The 19,575-nt window shown below is 56.8% G+C and overlaps 10 protein-coding genes across 10 annotated transcripts; 5 read left to right on the plus strand and 5 right to left on the minus strand.

Moving 5' to 3' along the window:
• Positions 1-14: 14 nt before the first annotated feature.
• Positions 15-1,945, minus strand: L969DRAFT_43656 (uncharacterized protein; the record flags this gene model as incomplete). The annotated part of the gene is made up of 6 exons (XM_014715020.1): positions 15-212; positions 270-831; positions 880-1,259; positions 1,307-1,496; positions 1,564-1,799; positions 1,847-1,945. The coding sequence occupies 6 exons, from the start codon at positions 1,943-1,945 to the stop codon at positions 15-17; spliced, it is 1,665 nt and encodes a 554-aa protein (XP_014570506.1).
• A 63-nt stretch (positions 1,946-2,008) lies between these two features.
• Positions 2,009-2,869, plus strand: L969DRAFT_42808 (uncharacterized protein; the record flags this gene model as incomplete). The annotated part of the gene is made up of 1 exon (XM_014715021.1): positions 2,009-2,869. One exon carries the CDS (start codon positions 2,009-2,011, stop codon positions 2,867-2,869), a length of 861 nt encoding a protein of 286 aa, XP_014570507.1.
• A 711-nt stretch (positions 2,870-3,580) lies between these two features.
• L969DRAFT_113419 (uncharacterized protein) lies at positions 3,581-4,060 on the minus strand. Its single transcript, XM_014715022.1, has one exon. It carries the CDS (start codon positions 4,013-4,015, stop codon positions 3,635-3,637), a length of 381 nt encoding a protein of 126 aa, XP_014570508.1. The 5' UTR covers positions 4,016-4,060; the 3' UTR covers positions 3,581-3,634.
• Positions 4,061-4,184: 124 nt separating this feature from the next.
• Positions 4,185-6,919, plus strand: L969DRAFT_43254 (uncharacterized protein; the record flags this gene model as incomplete). The annotated part of the gene is made up of 2 exons (XM_014715023.1): positions 4,185-6,621; positions 6,672-6,919. 2 exons carry the CDS (start codon positions 4,185-4,187, stop codon positions 6,917-6,919), a joined length of 2,685 nt encoding a protein of 894 aa, XP_014570509.1.
• Positions 6,920-6,974: 55 nt separating this feature from the next.
• Positions 6,975-8,285, minus strand: L969DRAFT_14075 (uncharacterized protein; the record flags this gene model as incomplete). The annotated part of the gene is made up of 2 exons (XM_014714861.1): positions 6,975-8,225; positions 8,271-8,285. The coding sequence occupies 2 exons, from the start codon at positions 8,283-8,285 to the stop codon at positions 6,975-6,977; spliced, it is 1,266 nt and encodes a 421-aa protein (XP_014570347.1).
• A 434-nt stretch (positions 8,286-8,719) lies between these two features.
• On the plus strand, positions 8,720-9,701 carry L969DRAFT_68380 (uncharacterized protein). The gene is made up of 4 exons (XM_014715024.1): positions 8,720-8,782; positions 9,100-9,306; positions 9,359-9,535; positions 9,587-9,701. The coding sequence occupies exons 1-4, from the start codon at positions 8,726-8,728 to the stop codon at positions 9,647-9,649; spliced, it is 504 nt and encodes a 167-aa protein (XP_014570510.1). The 5' UTR covers positions 8,720-8,725; the 3' UTR covers positions 9,650-9,701.
• L969DRAFT_44131 (uncharacterized protein) lies at positions 9,672-9,824 on the minus strand (the record flags this gene model as incomplete). Its single annotated transcript, XM_014715025.1, has 1 exon — positions 9,672-9,824. The coding sequence occupies one exon, from the start codon at positions 9,822-9,824 to the stop codon at positions 9,672-9,674; it is 153 nt and encodes a 50-aa protein (XP_014570511.1).
• Positions 9,825-10,955: 1,131 nt separating this feature from the next.
• On the minus strand, positions 10,956-13,143 carry L969DRAFT_91333 (uncharacterized protein; the record flags this gene model as incomplete). Its single annotated transcript, XM_014715026.1, has 8 exons — positions 10,956-11,245; positions 11,296-11,477; positions 11,524-11,840; positions 11,889-11,945; positions 11,993-12,007; positions 12,062-12,158; positions 12,210-12,461; positions 12,509-13,143. The coding sequence occupies 8 exons, from the start codon at positions 13,141-13,143 to the stop codon at positions 10,956-10,958; spliced, it is 1,845 nt and encodes a 614-aa protein (XP_014570512.1).
• Positions 13,144-13,268: 125 nt separating this feature from the next.
• On the plus strand, positions 13,269-14,734 carry L969DRAFT_83692 (uncharacterized protein). The gene is made up of 7 exons (XM_014715027.1): positions 13,269-13,390; positions 13,442-13,553; positions 13,613-13,719; positions 13,770-13,988; positions 14,042-14,120; positions 14,173-14,499; positions 14,554-14,734. The coding sequence occupies exons 1-7, from the start codon at positions 13,311-13,313 to the stop codon at positions 14,668-14,670; spliced, it is 1,041 nt and encodes a 346-aa protein (XP_014570513.1). The 5' UTR covers positions 13,269-13,310; the 3' UTR covers positions 14,671-14,734.
• A 41-nt stretch (positions 14,735-14,775) lies between these two features.
• On the plus strand, positions 14,776-19,572 carry L969DRAFT_91335 (uncharacterized protein; the record flags this gene model as incomplete). Its single annotated transcript, XM_014715028.1, has 5 exons — positions 14,776-15,330; positions 15,381-16,358; positions 16,422-16,648; positions 16,948-17,310; positions 17,364-19,572. 5 exons carry the CDS (start codon positions 14,776-14,778, stop codon positions 19,570-19,572), a joined length of 4,332 nt encoding a protein of 1,443 aa, XP_014570514.1.
• Between the last annotated feature and the right edge of the window lie 3 nt (positions 19,573-19,575).

The following is a 19,575-nucleotide window of genomic DNA, read 5'->3' on the forward strand; positions in this document are numbered from 1 at the left end:
TATGCCAACATTCGCTAGACATCATCATCCTCAGTGACTTGCTCGCTCGTCGTATCGCCAGCAAGGTTATCGCCCGATTGACCTTCTTCGCTCGCGCTCGACCGTTCTTCGCCAGCGCTGACGACGGAGGGTGCGCTTGCGCTCGTGACGGTCCGAGAAGTAGCGCGACTTGATCCGAGGGAGCGTCTGCTCTGGGCTCGCGAAGATGCAGACTGTGTACACGCACATATCTCGTCAGTGGCCGACAAGCAGGGAGGAGGATGACATACCCCGCCAACGGTGCCTTCGCTCTCTGTATCTGCTTCTCGCTTGATCCGTTGGCCGATCCTGGCTTCCGTCTCCGTCTCCTCGTCGCCGCTTGCCGCCTCCATGCCCTCCCACGACTCTTCAGACTTGACGGCATCCTCATCCGAAGCCTCTGCGACGATGCCAAGATCGCGCGAAGAACCTTGCGCAGGACCGGCGGGCTCGGGATCCATCCTCTCGCGATTGCTCCGCCGTCGCTCGTAGGCATCCTGGATTTTCTCGCGCTCGAGAGCTTCTTCTCTGTCGATCTCATCAAACCGTCTGCGAGTTTCTGTCTGCGCTCGTTCGCGATCTCGCTTGATCCTCCGCATGCCAGAGGAAGTCATCCCTGGGCCGGGCTTGCCGTCGTCATAGCCAGTCGAGCTGCCGCTGACACGAGAATACGACGGGGCATCAAAGGGGGTGATGGTCCCTCTGCGATATGCGATGACAGCCCAGGCAGAGAGGGCGGCGAAGATCTCCCAGAACGTGAAGATAGACGTGAAGACGATGAAAGAAGCCTTGGGATAATTGTACATGATATACCTGCCCTCGGTGATGAGCTATGTCAATGATTGGGCAGGGGTCCCCTACCGAAGGCCTTCAAAGTGGGCATCGAAGCGCAGCGTGCTTTCGTAGACTTGCAGCTCGCCAGCATTGATGGTCGAGCCTCGCGACTGAGCGGCCAAAAGGGCACTCAGCACGGATGCGACGGCTTGATCTTGCGAGCCTAGCATGTTTGGGTTGACCGGCGTGGCAGAGGGTGCTCCTAGCAAGAGCTGATGAGAATCCCATCTGCCGACTTCGACGATCGCGTTTGCAATCTTTTTGCGACCAGAGTGCTGCAAGATGGCGCTGTCGACCAAGCGGACGTTGATGTACTGGATCTGCGAGCGTGAGAAGCTCAAAAGTGTCTTGTAATTCGTGAGTGCGTGGAGTGAGCGAACGAGAGCAGATTCGTAGGCGAGTGAAGCCTGCAAGACGCGTTGGATCAGATTAGGAGCAGTGCGGGGTGACGTACGGGTCGTGAGGCTCTGAGGATAGTGGTGTTGTCTGCGGACTTGAGCTCTACGGTCACCATGAAGTTGCCGAGCTCGATGTTGCGTTCGCTCGCGGGCACGAGCAAGTCAAGCGTGATATCGTACGGCTGATCACTGGCGAGCTCGCCTGCGCCCTTGAGCGGCACGATGGCGAAGGGCGGTCTCCCCTGTCTGTAGAAGACATCATCAGGCAGCTGTCAGCCGGATGCAAAGAGCTGTAAAGCAGCGAGGAGCGGACCCGTATTGTAGCCATGCAGGCTGGCTAAGGCCAAGCTCAGGTATGTAGAGCCAATAGAAGGAGAGATAGCCGATGACGGCAGCGCAGATGCTGAAGATGATGACGCCCGAGAAGATGATGGATCTCACGATGGCACGGTGAGTCTTGGGCGAGGTGAGAAAGTTGGAGGTCGTCTGAAGCGTGTCATTGACCGTGGCTGCGAGTGGATTGAGGATTGCATCGAGCGATGCTCCGATCTGGCGTGCTATCAGCTCGTGTGGACTGCTGGCGTGCAAGCACTGACCGTGTGTATCGTGCCTGCCATCCGCCTGGCTTCCACCGGTTCCACCACGACGCGTCCTCTTGTTGTTGCGGCGGCAAGGCGAGGAGGTCCATTGGCCATTGGTGTCGACGTCATCGCATGCGGCTGCCCTTTGCAACGCCATTGCGACGTCTCCAGAGGGCAATGCGATCTTCTTCGGGCCTCAATCTCTCGTCTGAGCCAGCCATCATCCGCGCAAAAGCTGAGCAAGTCCAAGCCGCTCTCAACGACACGACAGGAGCAGCACGCAGCGAGATCATCTGGACTAGCCATGCGACATGGCCCCACATAGATGCGGTTGAGGCTCAAGAGCTAATTGTCCTCGACAGCTCCTTCAACCCGCCGCATCGTGCCCATCTCGCCATGCTGCGAGAGGCAAGGACGCGAGCGACCAAGGCAACGGCCTACCTTGTCCTCGTATCCACCAAGAATGCAGACAAGAAGCCTCAACCTGGAGATCCTACGCTCAAGCAGAAGCTAGAGATGATGATCAGGCTCTGTCACGCCTTTGGTGATCGGGATCCTATCGCGGTCGGCTGCCTGGCTGCACCCACATTTGCAGAGAAAGCAGGCCTGATCGACCAATGCCTCGAGAGACTACATTCGGCAAGGCTGAGACCAAGACAGATATACTTACTGGGCTTTGACACTCTAGCGCGCTTCTTCGCCTTGCGGTACTATGACGAATCTGTTGATGAGATAGGCAAAGCCATGCAAGCATACTTTGATCTGCTGGGCGCAAGGATCATCTGCGCACGGCGAGGGAACAGCGAGCCTGATCAGGAAGAACGCGACTTGCTCAGCAAGCACTATGTCAAGCGATGGACGGAGAAGCCAGATCAACCTGTCGCCATCATCAACTTTTCAGATAGAAGCGTTGTGGGCATCAGCTCGACAGAGATCCGCAAAGCTGTCAAGGACAAGCAGAGCCGCAGTCATCTCAGTACAATGCTGACCGAAGAAGTCTTTGATTACATTCTGGCCGAAGGACTCTATCGCACTTGATCGCATCGATACTAGCTCCCGCTGCCGTCTGCGACGTCTTCAAGCACGGACAGCTTCGAGCCTGGCTAACCCCCAATATGCTCGCAACACGGCGTGCACGTCCGTGCACGAGCTCTTGAATTCCTGCATTCGGCAGACGATAGACGCGTCCAACCTCTCGGAGCAAGGACAGGCACGCTCGAAGAGCTTTAGCAGCCGTCCAGACTGGCATAAAAGCTGGCAAGATTGCTCTACTAGCATCCATTCGACTTCACTACATTCACTTTCATTCAACAACACTCCTCAAGACACAATGAAGGTCACTCTCAGCTTCGTTCTCTCTGCTCTCGCAGTCGCATATGTTTCGGCTTCGCCCATCGTCGGAGGAGGGCAAGCTGATAGCCTTATATCCTACCGAGACATGCGCTGATTCTCAACAACAGAGGAAGCGGGGCTAGCGCGGCCGGTGGTGCTGCAGGCTCACAGGCATCCGGTGCTGGCGGCGTCGGCTCAGTCAGCGGAGGTGGTGGCGGCCTCGTCGGCGCGCAGGGCGCAGCGGGCGCCAATGTCGTCGGGAGCGAAGGCACAGCAGCTGGCGGACTCGCCAATGGCTATGCAGGCCTCGATGGATCTGCTATTGCTGCCGGCGGTGAGCAAGGTGCAATCGGTGCTGCTGGATCATACTCGCAAGGCATCGGTGCCACGTACGCCTTTGATATCGCTCAGAGATACTCTGCTGATCTGCAGCGTTACAGAGGTGATATTGGTGGCGCTGCTACTCAAAATTCATACCACAGCGCGACCGTGAGCTCGTCGCAAGGCTCGAACGCTGCTGGCGATCTCCACGGTTCCGGACTCGAGAGCTCGAGCGGAAACATGTCCGGCGCAGCCGGCGAGAACCTCGAGGGCGCTGCTGGCGTTGGCGCGAACGCAGATGGTGACCTTGGTGCGTCGGGCTCGGCAGGCCAGAAGGCATCGGGCGCAGCTGGTCTTGCTGGGACTGCATCGGGCGACGCCGGCACTGTCGGAGGTGCAGGCGCATCGGGTGCAGGCGCAGCTCTCGGCGCGACTGGTCAGACCGGCGCAGGTGCTGGCGCGACCAACACCGGCGCAGGCGGCGCTGCTATCTAAGCTATGCTTTCGAGACTGTATCTTCACCTTATGCATTGATACTTTGGTTACATCGGCCGATAGTATCTGACTGATCAGGAAGCCGTGTACAGCGTCGTGATCATCATGAATCCCGGCCAGATCGCCACGTCCGCGTTGGCCGCGTTCCGCGTGCGTCGATCACTTTCGTTCGACACTCGAAAGTCGTTTGCATCATCTATCCCTCATGATTCCGGCAAAGACAGCAGTGCGGTTGCGCACGCGGGCAAGCAGAGCTGCTCTCTTTGCGCAAGCAAGGCGCAGCCTGACGCCATACGCCGGCGCTGCCGCAGAGAAGTCGAAGCCAGCGAGCGCGCAAGCATCGACAGCTACCGCAACCACTTCCGCTGCCAAGGGAGGACAGCCTGCGTCTGCATCAGAAGCTCCACAGCAGCTGTCCCGAAGGGCGCAGTGGAAGGGGCGGTACGATCGTGCACGACAATCGTATGCATGGCAAGCGACTGCCTTTGTCTGGAATCGCAAGCTCTTCTTCGGCGGATTGCTCACGTCTGGCTACATTTACTATGAGCTGAAGAGGTGGCAGTACTATCAAGATGACCGCGCACAGATCAAGCCCAACACTGCAGTCGTTTGGAAGATCTATCCCGGTTCCATCGTCGAGACTGCGTCATCCAAGAGCGCGCTCTCTACAGTGCTCGGCGAGACAAACCCCTATGCGGAAGAGTCAGCACAGCCGATCTCGCTCCTTGAGGCCCTCACATCGCTTGCCGTGATCGCTCAGGATGACAACGTACGATTGCTAGTGGCCAATTTCAGCTCGTTAGGTGTGCCGACCGCAGCAGGAGGCGGTCTTGGTCTGGCGCAGATTGAGGAGCTCCTTAACGCTATCCAAGTGGTGAAATCGACAAAGACTGAGCGAGGCATTCCCTTTCGCACGATTGCCTTCAGTGACTCCTTTGACTCGCAAGGGGAATATCTCCTGGCTTGCGCCTTTGATGAGATATACATGCAGCCTACCGGACAGGTCGGCTTGACCGGCCTCAGCGCAGAGATCCCGTTCTACAAGCGGCTTCTGGACTGGGCCGGGGTGCGCATACTGTCAGAGACACGAGAGCGCTTCAAGAGTGTCACGGCCCCATATGTCCACGAAGAGCTACCGCTTGCGCAAAGAGAGAACCAGCAAGAAGTTATGCAGCAGCTCTCCGACGCTATGGCACTCATGATAGGCGAGGGCCGATTTCCAGATCTTCCGCTGAGCGAAGCGACTGCAAAGGTCAGAGAGATGATGAAGCATGGACCTTACTCTGCGACAGAGGCAGCGTTCAATGGACTCATCACAGGGCCCGCTTACATGAGCGACATCGCACAGGCCATTGGCATCTGGGACGCTAATCGAGCGACGCCTTATGCTGCCTATTCAGCCTACCTGGACACTTTGCAGTCAGATCAAGACCCTGCGCCCTTTGCGGCAGAGAGCCCTCCTGGGCTGACAGCTGAGATTGCCGCAGCAACTGCAGCGCTCGAAAACTCAGATACAGGCACGAATACCGCAAGCGAGACCGATAACGCTGATGCAATCAAGCCGCATGTCTTAAGCTTCAAGCAACTCAGCCAAGCTCTCAAAAGCAAGACGACAGAAGTGATCAATAAGCCTGCGACGGATGAGCAGCTCAGGTTCGGTATATGCTACTTGAATGGCGGCATCAACGCCGGTGCATCGACAGACAAGGTCCTGCAGGGCATTGCTCAAGCCGGACGAGACAAGTCGATCGTTGCGCTCATCCTCAGAATCGATTCTGGCGGCGGCGCGGTCATTCCAAGCGACTCGATCTGGGAAGCTATCGCAGCCTTCAAATCCACGGGCAGGGCTGTCATCGCTTCACTCGGCAACACTGCCGCCAGCGGCGCCTACATGGCAGCTTGTGGCGCTGACGTCATCTTCTGTAATGCGTCAACGATCACTGGCTCCATCGGCGTCGCTGCCATACGACCGACCATTACGCAAAAGCTGCTGGACCGGGCCAAGCTCAATGTGCAGAGTTTTGTGACCGGTAATACGTCACAATCGCTGCTACATGAGCTCGAAGGCGATGCTCTCGCACGGTTTCAAAGGCACGTCGATGAGACTTACAGCGACTTTCTCCTTCGCGTCGTCCAAGGCCGAGACATTCCTCTAGATAATGTGCACGAGGTCGCTCAGGGACGAGTCTTCACCGGCATTGGCGCTTTCAGACTCAAGGAAAATCTGAAACTCGATCACATCGATCCTTGGTCGTCCGCTCTTTTGAGCAACCTACAATGGTTCGTCGATGCCAAGTCCAGTGACGATGAAAGAGCGGTGGAGCAAGGCAGCAGTCCACAACATGCAGAGCTCGACGAAGATCACAATTTCTCACCTTTCGCAGTCATCTCAAAGCTCGCGGGAGACTGTCTACCGAGCCAGCCTTCCCTCGCCACGGGCGCAGAAACAAAGCATCGTGGACTGGGCCTCGTCGATGCACTAGCTGGCCTGGAGGGTGCCATGACGATTGCTGCAGCGACCACATTAGAGCACAGACAGCTCGGCAAGAAGTCTGCGCCGGCCAAGCTGGAGAACGCTGAGGACCTGAAGAAAGAGCTCGAGAAGTACGACGTCCTACCTGTCATCTTTCCGCGCGAATTATGTGAGGCTATATGATTCTACTAGCGAAGTGTGCTGAACCATTTTGCGTAGCTCTGCTGCAGCAGATTAAAGCAGCGTACAAGCAAGGGGACGGGCTGCTGGCCACTATGGGAATTACTGCCGTTCTGCTGGGCCAACGCTTGACACTGTTTGGCCAGACTGTGACACGTGAAATGATAAAGAGCACTGTGACAGCGGAAGTCAATGCTCTCGGCATGGGCGACCTAATGACGAAAGACGCCTTCAGCGCTAAGCGAGGGCTACGTGCAGAGAGCGGTGCGCGATATTATCGCTTGTAGATGAGAGACGCTGGACGTCTTTGCATGCAGTAATCTTAGCAACAACAAATGTAGATTACACTGTAGCATCGGTCTTTGCACGAGGTGATGCCTTGAGGTCCTTCGACTTGCTGCTCGTCGCGCTGCGTACCGATCCTGCACTGCCAGAGCGCGAAGGAGGCGGACTGGGCAAATTGAGATTTTTGGTTTTGACAGCCAGCTTGTCTGCATTTGCTGCTGCGCGAGCTCGAGAAGCGGCAGTCGAAGCTGTCGCCAGTCGGCTGACGGACGGGGAACTCGCATTAGAGCCTGTCGACGAGGGCGCTGCCTTGTTGACTGATGATGTCGTCGACGACGTGCTCGTCTTCAACGAGCTAGCAGCCGAGACGGCGCGGGATCGCTCTCGAGGTTGAGCGGCTGGCGAATCCTTCGCCGACTTGTCAGAGCTTGGCATTGCGCGTGCAGCGCCAACGTTGGGCGTGGTAGGAGCTTTCTTTGTGGCGCTCGATGGCTTGCTAAAACCAAGTGTGGGCGACGCTTCCTTCTTCGCGCTGGTCGTGCCTGTTGGCCTTGCATATGAAGGCGCACGGACAGGTGTACTTGGCTTATCTAGCGACGGTCGAGGAGATACGCGAGCTTTGGCAAGCGTGGACGCAGTCGGAGTCGACGCCATCCGGGCAGAGACAGCGCGGCGAGCCGCAGCAGCAGAGGGCGAGGGCGCATGGGCTTGCTCGACTGCAGCTTTGACTGGCGGTGCGACCTCTGCGGCTGACTCCGAAGGCTCTGACGGCAGTGGGGCATCCAAGGATGACTCCTTATTTGCGTTTTGCTCAGCGACTACGGGAAGGGGCTTCTCGTTGCCTGGTTCTGTGGACGGCAGCGGCAACGGCAAAGGCTTGTCTTCAAGGTTCTCTGTCAATCCTGTGATCTCTGCAGGCTCGCTTGATGCGGGTTTGACACTACGGTCGTCGCTTGCTGGTAGGCCGCGAGTCAGCATCTCTGAGCTCGAGGCGTCCTTTGGAGCAGGCTCGGGAGCGAGCTCTAGCGATTGGTCTCGGTCCGGCTTGAGCTCAGGCTCAGGCTCAGGCTCGGGCTCCGGATGATCCGCCTGTTGGTGCGCGATTTCTTTGCCCGGGAGGTCGGGTGCTGCTTCTGATGAATGCAAAGGGGAGAGTGCGTCATCAGTTTCGTGCCTGACACCTCCAACGGCCGTGCTAGGCAGTATAGTAGCCTCTGCTGTGCTGTTTGAATGCTTTTGCAACGGCTCAATAGCGAGGTTTGGCACGTCAAGTGACTTGCAAACCTGACCAACGGCACCATGGAAGCTCTGGTAAAATCGAGCGGCACCAGTCAGCCGATGGAGCGCTCAAACGAGGGTATTGCGCATGCCTTTGGTCGGGGCGGCGACGGTCGCGTGAGGGGTAGCGATGCAGAATTGACGGGGACGGTGCCCGGTGCTATGCCAAGCTGACCAGATGATTGCTGTGGGACCAGCGGTGGTATGTATGATCTTCGCTTGTATGATGATGACTGACTGAGCGACTCCGAGCTGCTGTCATCCTCGGTGTTGGCATTGATGGTCGTCTGGAAGCGCTTGATCAACTCGCTCGCCCTCGTTGCCCGGGACTCGTCTGGTAGCGGCCTGACACACACAGTCAGCAGCTCCACCTCCACTGCCGTGACGGACTCACATAGTGCATCAGGCTGGAGCACCCCGACCTTGCGTGGCGATTTGTTCGCGACGCACGGCACGCGCGTGCCAACGTGTCAAACGTTTTGGGAAGTGCCCATCAAAATTTTGCTTTGCGACTGTCGCCTCAAGTCGATATGCTGCTCTACACAGACGTCATTAGCGGCGATGAGCTCCTGTCGGATGCTTACAAGGTCAGTGCCGGCTGCATGCATCAGCAAGAACCCTGCGACGCTGGCTCGTTGCAATCTTGACGCGCTTCTGCCTTGTTGCCCTTGCGCTGGTTCACACATCAGCACACCGTCCGTCGGGCGTCGGCTCGTGCGACAAGGGATACACATCTTGAGCGATAGCTCTCTTCAGCAGCGAAGAGCGGGCACGTGTAGCTACAACTGCAGTCAACGTGCAGTCGCGACCGCGCCAACGCTGCGTTCGGCTTCTTGTCCTCACCTGCGGCCCGCATGCACACTCTGCGCGCTATATAGGCCTCTGCTGACTGGCGTGTGCACAGATGAAGGAGGTTGACGATGTCGTCTACGAAGTCGACTGCAACATGGTCCTCGTCAAGGAGGGCGACGTCGACATTGGCGGCAATCCATCTGCAGAAGAACAGGAAGAAGCGCTCGCAGATGGCGCCACTCAGGTCAACGATGTCGTACATAGCTTCCGCTTGCAGTCAACGAGCTTCGACAAAAAGTCTTACATGACATATATCAAGGTGATCGCAATCGCACGCATCGTCGTTAGCATGAGCTGACAGCTCGGGATAGGGCTACATGAAGGCGGTCAAGGCTTACCTGCAAGAGAACAACCCGGACCGTGTCTCTGCGTTTGAGAAGAATGCGGCAGGCTACATCAAAAAGATTCTCGGCAGCTTTGGTGACTACGAGTTCTACACGGGTGAAGGCATGAACCCAGACGGCATGGTCTTGCTGCTCAACTACCGAGTAAGACATCCGCAGCAAGTTATGTACCTGCCCTGACGCAGTTGTGAACAGGAGGACGGCACAACGCCGTACCTTAGCATTTTCAAGGACGGCGTCAAGGAAGTCAAGATCTAGTCTCTGATTCTTCTCTTGCTTGTCACCTATCGGACTGGGCCGTTAGAGGGTCTGCTGTAAAATCTGCATGGTTCCTTTGCAGAGAGCTAAATCGAGCAAGCGACAATAACATCAGCCCGGTCAGCACAGCGGAGAGACTCAAGCGCGAAGACCAGAGCAAGGAAGTGAGATGCATAATGAGTGATTATAATCCGTGAACAGAAGCTTAAATAGCAGCACCGCCTGCGCCGGTGTTGGTCGCGCCAGCACCTGCGCCGGTCTGACCAGTCGCGCCGAGAGCTGCGCCTGCGCCCGATGCGCCTGCATCTCCGACAGTGCCGGCGTCGCCCGATGCAGTGCCAGCAAGGCCAGCTGCGCCCGATGCCTTCTGGCCTGCCGAGCCCGACGCACCAAGGTCACCATCTGCATTCGCGCCAACGCCAGCAGCGCCCTTGAGGTTCTCGCCGGCTGCGCCAGACATGTTTCCGCTCGAGCTCTCGAGTCCGGAACCGTGGAGATCGCCAGCGGCGCTGGAACCTTGCGATGAGCTTGTCGTGGCAGACTGGTACGAGTTCTGCGTTGCAGCGCCGCCGATATCGCCACTGATAGGCATCATTGTCAGCCAATGGTCTATGGAAGGCATTTGGGACGTACCCGGCACCAGTGCTCTGCGAGTACGAACCGGCAGCACCGACTGCACCTTTCTCGCCTGCGCCAACCATGCCCGAGCCAGACCAATCACCGTAGCCATCGGCCTTGCCATGACTCTTTGAGCCTTCCTTGCCGTAGAGGTTGCCTGCGGCATCGCCTTGTGCGCCAAGTGCACCAGCACCACCGCTGCTGAGCGAGCTTACATCGCCGGCACCGGAAGCCTGCGATCCCGTAGCAGCACCTACTGCGCTAGCGCCACTTCCTCTGCAACGACAAGTCAGCATGCTGATTGAACGCGACGCGATGTACTTGCCCTCCGCCGACGATGGGCGATGCAGAGACCGAGACGATTGCCAGAGCTGACAGAACAAAGCTGAATGTGACCTTCATCGTGATGATCGAGTGTTGCGAGTGAAGCTAGTTGAAGAAGTGCTGAAAGGTGCTTTGATGACCCACAAAAACCGCTATCAGCTTATATATCCTATGGCCGCCTACCTCTTCATGCTGGACACACCATGCGTGCTAAAGGATTCCTAAGTAGGTCGTCTTTGGCGCCGTTAGTGTGCCGAGAGGTATGTACTAGGAGCTACAGCACGGCCTCTACGCGCACAAGCTTGCGCACAGACGCGTGCCAATGATCTAATGCAATGTTATATGCGCACTCACTATCGTAAGATCAGCGGTGACACGTAGAGAGCAGACGATGACGTACGCTTCTGCCTATAAATTGATATAATAGCATTCGAACGAGACCAGACAGACGCGCGGGATCATGGTGATATGCCGACATGACCATAGCGAGACCCGTGGAAGTGAGGACGACTTCGCCGCCAGGAATGAGAGGAACCCACGAGCGGCTACGTGCCACCGACCAAACCGACTCGAGCGCTCGGGGTAAGACGTACATGGCGAGTTCGCCGCGTCTTCGCTTTTCTTCGATGAACATGGCTGCACTGGTCGCGAAGCCTGCTCGGCGCATTGGATCAATGCGGCTAACCACGAAGATAGCAACATACCGTAGCCCCAGTAGCAGTATCGGTGACCAAGGATGGCATCCAAAAAGGCAAACTTGCCGAGGAAGGCTTCTTGTAGATTGCGACTCAGACAGACGAGTCCTTGGAATATGATGACGAATGTGCCCAAGAAAGAGCAAGACCTGAAGGTGCCGATGGCTGAACGCGATAGGAACTTGAAAGGACTGCTGGATATGTAAGTCATCGTACAGGTGCGCGCGCAGGACTCACTCTTGCGCAAATGCTTTGCGTTTCAGCAGGACGGGCGGTATGAAGTGGAGTGCGCTGTAGACGGGCAGCATCCATCGGAAGACGCTGATCCATCGTTCTACTTGAGTCATCGTGCATGTGTCGATCCAAGGGTGAATGCCCGCACAGGGTAAGAATGACTGTACTTGGCCGTCATTGACCTGAGCCTTGATGCCCTCGAGAATAGCCTTGTTCTTCGGTGTGATCCCTGGCCATCTCAGTAGCTTCTCTAGGTCTTCGGTGGGCACCGGTTTGTTGCGCTCGATGGCCAGGTTGACTGGCAGTGCCGGTGGAGACACCTGTCGTCTCGCATTAAAATGGGTTTCTGTTGGTAGTGCTGTACGTACGCGTGAAGCCATAGTGATCCATCGGCGATAGCCTGGAGCAAGCGACTCGGGTGACATCTGTCAATCCGTCAGTCTCGCGCTGACCGCGTTTGCAATCTTCTCACCATCCATCCGTACATCTACCATCGAGCAAGTTCAGCTCGCGATAGACCTATAAGAGACGTATAACTCACAATCTGACCGCAGGCAAGGCCAAAGAGCAGGACGTCGCCATGAGGAATGATAGGCATGCCCCTGCTCTTACCAATGTTATACAATCCTTGCAAACCTCTGCAGATACCCATGAGCATCTACAGACGATCAGATGCGTCGGTAACGTACCGAACGAAGAGCTGCTGGGCAAAGGTGAGACGACGCTGCTTCTTCTCTGCGAGGACGGCCACGCCCGAGACGGCGCCCGCGAGGGCTGCATGCCAAATCTCTTCTTTGCCTGGCCCTCTCGGCCCAGGGTTATAGATGCGCAAGCCTTGATTGGTCGACTTGAACAAGAATGCAAATGAGCCGAACATGGCGCCCATGCGGAAAGCGTCAATGCCAAAGACGGAATTGAGAATTTTTGTCAGGTTGAATTTGCTGCTTGTTTGTCAGCCATGACGCTTGCCACAGTCTCGGAAGCTTACCCGTTACGCATGAGGCCGAAGAGGACCATGACGAGATTGACGCCTGATCGTAAACTGTAGCCAGTCAAGAAAGCGCGTAGACCGCCGCGTAGAGACCAAATGAGGAGCTGCTCGAGATCTTTGGGGCGTTTGCGACCTTCGCCTGGCTTACGCCAGACGGCCGGCAGGGCATCTTTGACATCAAGATCCTTCAGATTTTTGATGCTCAAAGAACGCTTGAGAGCAGCAGACGTTTCCGCCAGGTTGGGTGTGGTAGCGCTGAGCTCCTCGTCAGACGAGTTGGCTGAATCATTGCTGTTCATGTCTGTGAATGGCTTCATCTGAAATTTGGGCGCAGCTCGTCTCGCGCCTATGCTAGCCTGTTGTACCGGCTCGGCATCAGACTTGGACGGCGGCAGAGGCGCGGTGACGCCTTGCTTCGGGACCGGCGAGGGCGCACGAGCTTGTGTCGATCGTGCAGGCGCAAGGGGTGCAGATGCACTCTTGCGGACGGGACCGCCTTGGTCTGCAGTCTGAGGTGTCAAGGTGGTAGCCTTGCCGGCTGGACGAGCTGTCTTGGGTTGCGGACCGAGTCCATTTGCTGCTGCTGCATCTCCTGCTGACAGGACAGCGTCTGCTGCTTCCGAGCTGTCCATGACTGCCCCGGGACCCAGCAATCAGTTGGCAGCTGATACCCCGCCGCGACCCCTGTGTGATGGCAAGGGCGCGCGTTGGGCTTCGCTTGCAGGAAGTCGCCGGTGTGGAGAAGACGCAGATGGCGGTGGTGGCCTCGTGTCGCGCGCCTGCGCCTGTCGAGAGCCTGATGGCGATGACGGAGTCAAAGGGCAAAGGCAGAGCCAATGGCGACACAGACGATGGTCCGGTCGCATACGAGATGCCATGGTACGATCTCCGCCGAGTCGAGGCGCACTGCAGGCTCAGCGCGCGACACAGGGTGGAAAAGTACCGTCCCGCGGTGCTCGACGATATCGTAGGTAACGAGGAGACAATAGAGCGACTCAAAGTCATTGCCCGAGATGGCAACTGCCCTCATATCATCATTTCGGTTCGCATAATATTCGGGCATGCTCGTAAGCATCATCACGCTGATCATCATTCTGTCAGGGTCAACCTGGCATTGGCAAGACGACCTCCATTCTCGCACTGGCACACGCGCTCCTCGGCAAAGCCTACAAGGAGGGCGTGCTCGAGCTCAACGCGTCGGATGAAAGGCGCGGCTGGCCCGTTGGAGCATGTGACACGCGCTCATGCCGCACGGCAGAGGTATCGATGTCGTCCGGAACCGGATCAAGACGTTCGCTCAGAAGAAGGTGACACTGCCCGCCGGGCGACACAAAATCATCATTCTCGACGAGGCCGACAGTATGACTCCCGGCGCACAGCAAGCGCTTCGTCGGACCATGGAGATCTACTCCAACACGACGCGCTTTGCTCTGGCTTGCAATCAGAGCAATAAGATCATAGAGCCGATCCAGTCGAGGTAGGCTAGAAGCTGTGGCGCTGCGCAGCTCTGATCCGCTGTGATATCTGCAGGTGCGCAATACTTCGATATGCGCGGCTGTCGGACAAACAGCTACTCAAGCGTATCGTCGAGATCTGCGATATGGAGCAGGTACCTCCCGCCTTGTAGCTTCATCGTGTGCAGGCTGCTCACGCTGGTACAGGTCAAGTATTCGGACGATGCGCTGGCGTCGCTTATCTTTACGTCGGATGGCGACATGCGACAAGCGATCAACAACCTTCAATCGACTTATTCAGGCTTTGGCTTCGTCTCTTCCGAGGCGGTCTTCAAAGTATGCGACCAGCCGCATCCGGTGACAGTCAATAAGATGATCGAAGCTTGCGCAAAGGGCGACATCGATGTCAGCATGGAGATGCTCGAAAAGCTCTGGCACCAAGGCTATTCTGCCGTCGACATTGTCACTACCATCTTCAGAGTCACCAAGAGCACAGATGTTCTGCCAGAGTACACCAAGCTCGAATTCATCAAGGTCCGTGACCTCGCGCCAGACTTGCTTCGAAGGCCTGACGGGCGAGACGCGCAGGAGATCGGCTTCAGCCATATGCGTATCTTGGAAGGCGTTTCGACGCTTACACAGCTCAGCGGCTTGCTCGCTCGCCTCTGCAGAATCTATCATTCTCCCCAGCTGTTTGTTGTCTGAGATTGGAGCTCTCGGACTAGAACTCAGCTGCGTCTCGCCAAGCATGCAGCTGATTGACGCGTGACGCGCGTGTCGATGGTATCCCGCTGATATCTCGCTCGTCCAATGAGAGCGTCAGTCCTTGTGATTGCAGCAGCCTCTGTCATTCTCGCTTCTGCTCATTCGCCCGTGCCAGCAAGGCAGATGACGATGCCCAACCCCTTCATAAGGCAAACACTTGATGACCTTAAGCTAGCGACGTTCAATATCCGCTACGATCCCAGGACCGTCTCTTCAGTGTCCCCGGCTGCGATCAAGCGGACTCTCCTCACAGCACAGCTCTCCGTCGCCGAGGACGCAGCGGAGAAAGCTCGCCGGGCGGGCAAAGAAAGGCCATGGTCAGAGAGACTGCCAAAGATACTCGAGCAGGTCCATTGGGAGCAGCCTGATATCATCGGCTTTCAGGAGACGCTTCATCCTCAGTATGTCAATCTCGTCGCTGGCCTCTCGGCCGAGCATCAGGGCGGGTATGACTCAGTAGGCGTCGGGCGAGATGACGGGGAACAAGCTGGCGAGAGCGTGCCTATCTTTTGGCGACGTGACAAGCTCGAGCTCATCGACGTCCAGCATCATTGGCTGTCTCCTACGCCAGAGAAACCCGGCAGTAAAGGATGGGATGCTGTCAGCGCGACTTTGTTGCGCTGCAGCCATGTCTGACTCGCTGCTCGCAGGGCCAACCGCGCATGATGACCCTAGCGAGGCTACGGCCTGTAAGCCTCATCGATGATGCCATCGCCGGCGTGTTGCCAGCCCTGACTACCACAGAGCCTTTAGCAGCAGACGTATCTCAGCAAAGACAAAAACATGCTGACCCGGATCTCGGCGAGGACTTACTGCAAGATCACTTGCAGCAATTCTTTCCCCCTCGCACCAACCCCACTGCGTCACCGCGAGATATTTATCACGATCCTGAACTTGGACCAGATCTGCCTGGCACGCGCGGAGCCGACAGTCAAAACTTGTCTTCGCCAGACACAGCCGATCCTGACCTGGGCGCCGACATCCTCAGCGGCACGCGCATCACCACGCCCAACCGAAACAGCTCTGGGGATCAGCAGATTTGGGTGGTCAACACACACTATGATGATCGTGGAGCGCAAGCCAGGGAACAGAGCTCACATCTGATTCTGCGCATTATCAACGACTTGCTGAACACGCCTCAGTGCAGCCGTTGCGCTCGATGGGCCGAGCAGTGTCCTTCAGCGCATCGGCAAGCCGGACTCCCTGCTCGGTATAGCACTCTTGCCAGAGAGCAGAAGCCGCTCGTTCTCCTTCTTGGCGATCTCAACTCTGAGGCTCACGAAGCAGGGTACCGCGTCCTGACTGGCGACCGCTACAAACAAAGGGCATTGACCGCAATACGAGAGCTTTCGGATGACAACGCACGAGCAAAAGCTCAGCGACTCCTGAACGAAAAGCTGGATACAGTCCCGTCACTCTCCTTCCTCGATACTTCTGTCGCACTCGATTCAAAAGGAGTGCGCTATGGGGAAACGTCGACCTTCACCGACTTTGGATCGTCGACATCTGGCTACCAAGTCATAGACTACGTTCTCATGCTAGACAATGCTGCACAATGGTCAGTCACCAAGCATGCTGTGCTATCCAACATGGTCGAAAGAGGACCCAAGTCAAGCGATCACCAGATGGTTCTCTCGCAACTTCGCCGTGCCCATTGACTCACGACATATTTTCCATACGACCATCATTAGAGTCACCCCTCTGAGCGACTCGAGCCGTCACAGGCAGTAGGCGACACAGCAGCTGTCTCGCCTCGCCGTGCGCGCGCGAAGCTAGCTCGTGATGCGATCGGACGTCTGATGACATGCGATCAGAATCTGCAGCTCATCGAATGCCCCCGCTACGGGACAGCTTGCGGCGGAGCACTTCTGCTCGCAATTTCATACTCGCCAGAGCCGCCCGAGTCGCCACGAGCCAAGTGAGACCAACGATGCATGCTTTTGTATGCAGCGAAATGCAATTGGGATGCGCCAAAACGTCTCGTGTACTTTCCCACTATGATGTCCTGATCAAACAGGCTGAGCCACACCGACTTGGGGACACCAGCTCGGGGTATGCGCTGCTTGTGGCGACAGCGCTGTGCGCGTCGCGCTTTGCAACGCAACGTTGAGACGCCGAGCTCAAGCGCTCAAGGGCCTAGCGGCAGGCCGATCTGCTGACTTGCTGAGGTTGAATGCAGTGTGCTCTGCAAGTGGTACGTCGGAATGCACTGAGCAGGTTGAGCTATGCCCAACAACGCCTCTACGGGCGCTCGAGACTCGATGTTCAAGCAGCTCTTCATGCATTCTTGCGATCGTCTGGCAAAGGTGCCGTCAACAACCTGACCGACGGCGTCTCCGGAACGCTACATCGGCATGGTGTCATTCACGTACGGCATCAGTCATCGCTTGCCTCGCTACTCAGATTGCCCTTTACATCACGACATCACTCGAGCTGGCTCAAGCAAATTGACGAGGGCGTACAGACCCAGGACTGGGACGGCCTACTTGACTCACTTCAAGGGCTGCTGCGTTTGCTTTTGCAAGATCGTCCATGGAAGTACGGCATCCAGACTGGCACGACCACATCTCGACATATCGAGTAAGCCCGCGCTGCAAGCCGACGCTGGACGCGAGCTGAATGGCGTCGAGCAGGATACAAGCATCTGCTCATCGGTCAGTCAAATGGGACGGACTTACAGCGCTCCTTTCATTTGTCGCAGCTAGACTAGACAGAGATGTCATCTGCCCTCGTCGACAAGAGATGCTGGCGGCGATCGTGAAGCTTCATGCTTTGCGCGCCTTGTGGACCTGCGTTTTCGAGACCGCAGAGCATCACGATCTGCTCCGGATCAAGTTGTACGGTCTTCACTCGTCCAACAGTGTCATCAGTGTGCTGCGCGCGCAGCATGCATCCTTCGAGCGCGAGTTCCTTGCTGCGACAGGGAATGAAAGGAGGCAACAGCATTTGAAGCGCCTCAGACTCGACACATGGCTGCTGGCTTTGCAGAAGCCGTCCAGAGAGCGCTATCAGGCTGATACCACGACACAAGATGCTATCGCTGCAATGGCGGGTCCCGATTTGCTGCCCATAGCTTGCTACGAAATCTTGTTGACGCAATTGTCTGCGCGACCGTTTCCCACAAGCCGAGCGAGTACCAGCAGCGACGAGCGTGGCAGAGAAATACAGGCTGCCGAACAATTCGACGCCCTTCTGACACAGGTCGAGCGCCACGGCTTTCCCCTCACGCTCGATATTGTCGCTGCCAAGCTCCGTAGTTCGTTTCGGAAGGCTGAGTTGACAGCCGCACCGGTCAAGCAGTCGGCATATACGTCGTGGCGAAACGAGCTATTGTCGCACCTCGGTACGAGTGTTGATGATGCTTGTCGCCGGTCTCGCGCATTCCTCTCAGCTCATCTCGAAGCTGTGTACACCTTTGAGGGATATCGAGCTGCTCTGGACGAAGCCAGACGGCTCCACAACATTGGCGGCATCCTGCTCGACAAGACCCAAGTCGCGGATCTCATCTGCTGGGCGCCCGCAGAGCATTTCACCTCTGCCGAATCAGCAACGGAGTTCTGTGATACCTTGCTCGATGACTCCATCGTCGGGAAAATTCGCGATGCAGACTTTCATTGGCTTCATCTCTGCATTCTCGAGCGATTGACGATCCGCTATGGCGAAGACGCTTACTCGGCTACGGAGATGCGTGCCAGAGCAATCCTCGCAGAGCCACTGACGTACTACGACACCATCATCCGGAGAGGAACGTACACACCGCATCGCGCAGTTGCGATGTTTCTTATTTCGTACGTTCAGCGAGCTCTCGCAAGGCATTCTCCAATCGATGCCAAGAGGATCATCTTGGGCTTGTACACGGCGCACAAGCAGCCCGACGAGTGCATCGTGCCTCTGCAACCTAGAGATTACATGGTCATACAGCGGTTTGCTGGCGACATTCGTGATGCCGCACTCAGTCGCGAGCTGCTGCGCGACATGGCTGCCTACGATGTCCCCATGACGGCCGAATTCTCGGCAGCCCACTTGGAAGGCCTCATGAAGAACGCAGCCGATCATATGGAGGCTTTCTCGCTGTACCGAGCTGTTCACAAAGCGCTTCCGAGGGGCGAGAGGTGGTCTGCTAACGTTCACGCCCGACTCTTTGTGGCGTTTCTTAGGTCAAGTCCGAATGGCGTGCGCAAATTGCCGGATCAGATGCTTGTGGACGCATTTGTCGATGACATGATCACACTTTACGGCCATCTACCATCGGCTGCCGCTGCTTCGCTTACAATATATTACAGCGATTTGGCAGAATCAGGCCAAGGCAAGCTGGCGCTGCAGAAGCTCAAGCTACTCCATGCGCGCATCAGAATCGATGTTGAGCTCAGCAAAGATTTGCCGACTCTGTATGTACCGCTCCTGCAAGCTTACGGCAGATGCGGTGCCCTATCAGAAGCGGAGGAGATCTGGCAGGCACATCGAGCTTTGCCGAGACACAGTGCATCGAAGGCTAACTTTATGCTGAGCCATTACCTGGACGCAATCTCGCATCACGTCAGTGACAATCAGGATATGCTGCCTTGGGCGCAGGCGAAAATCTATGACGTCTGGCTGCAGTCCCCGTTGCCGCCATCTGAGCATAATTGGCAGACTTTGCTCGAGGCCATGGGCAGACTCGGTCTCTTCGAGGAGATCGAAGGCGTCATCTTCGACCAGCTCGGACGCGGCAAAGCGCCGCCGGTGTCCAAGAAGATGATCACCGTCTACCTTCGTCAGATGAACAATGCCAGATTTCCGCATCGCGATCGCATCAAAGCGCGACTTGACGAAGAGTTTCCTCCGTGGAGGCAGCTCGAATAATCA

This window comes from Mixia osmundae (assembly GCF_000708205.1).
Source record: "Mixia osmundae IAM 14324 unplaced genomic scaffold scaffold_1, whole genome shotgun sequence".
Lineage (NCBI taxonomy): Eukaryota > Fungi > Basidiomycota > Mixiomycetes > Mixiales > Mixiaceae > Mixia > Mixia osmundae.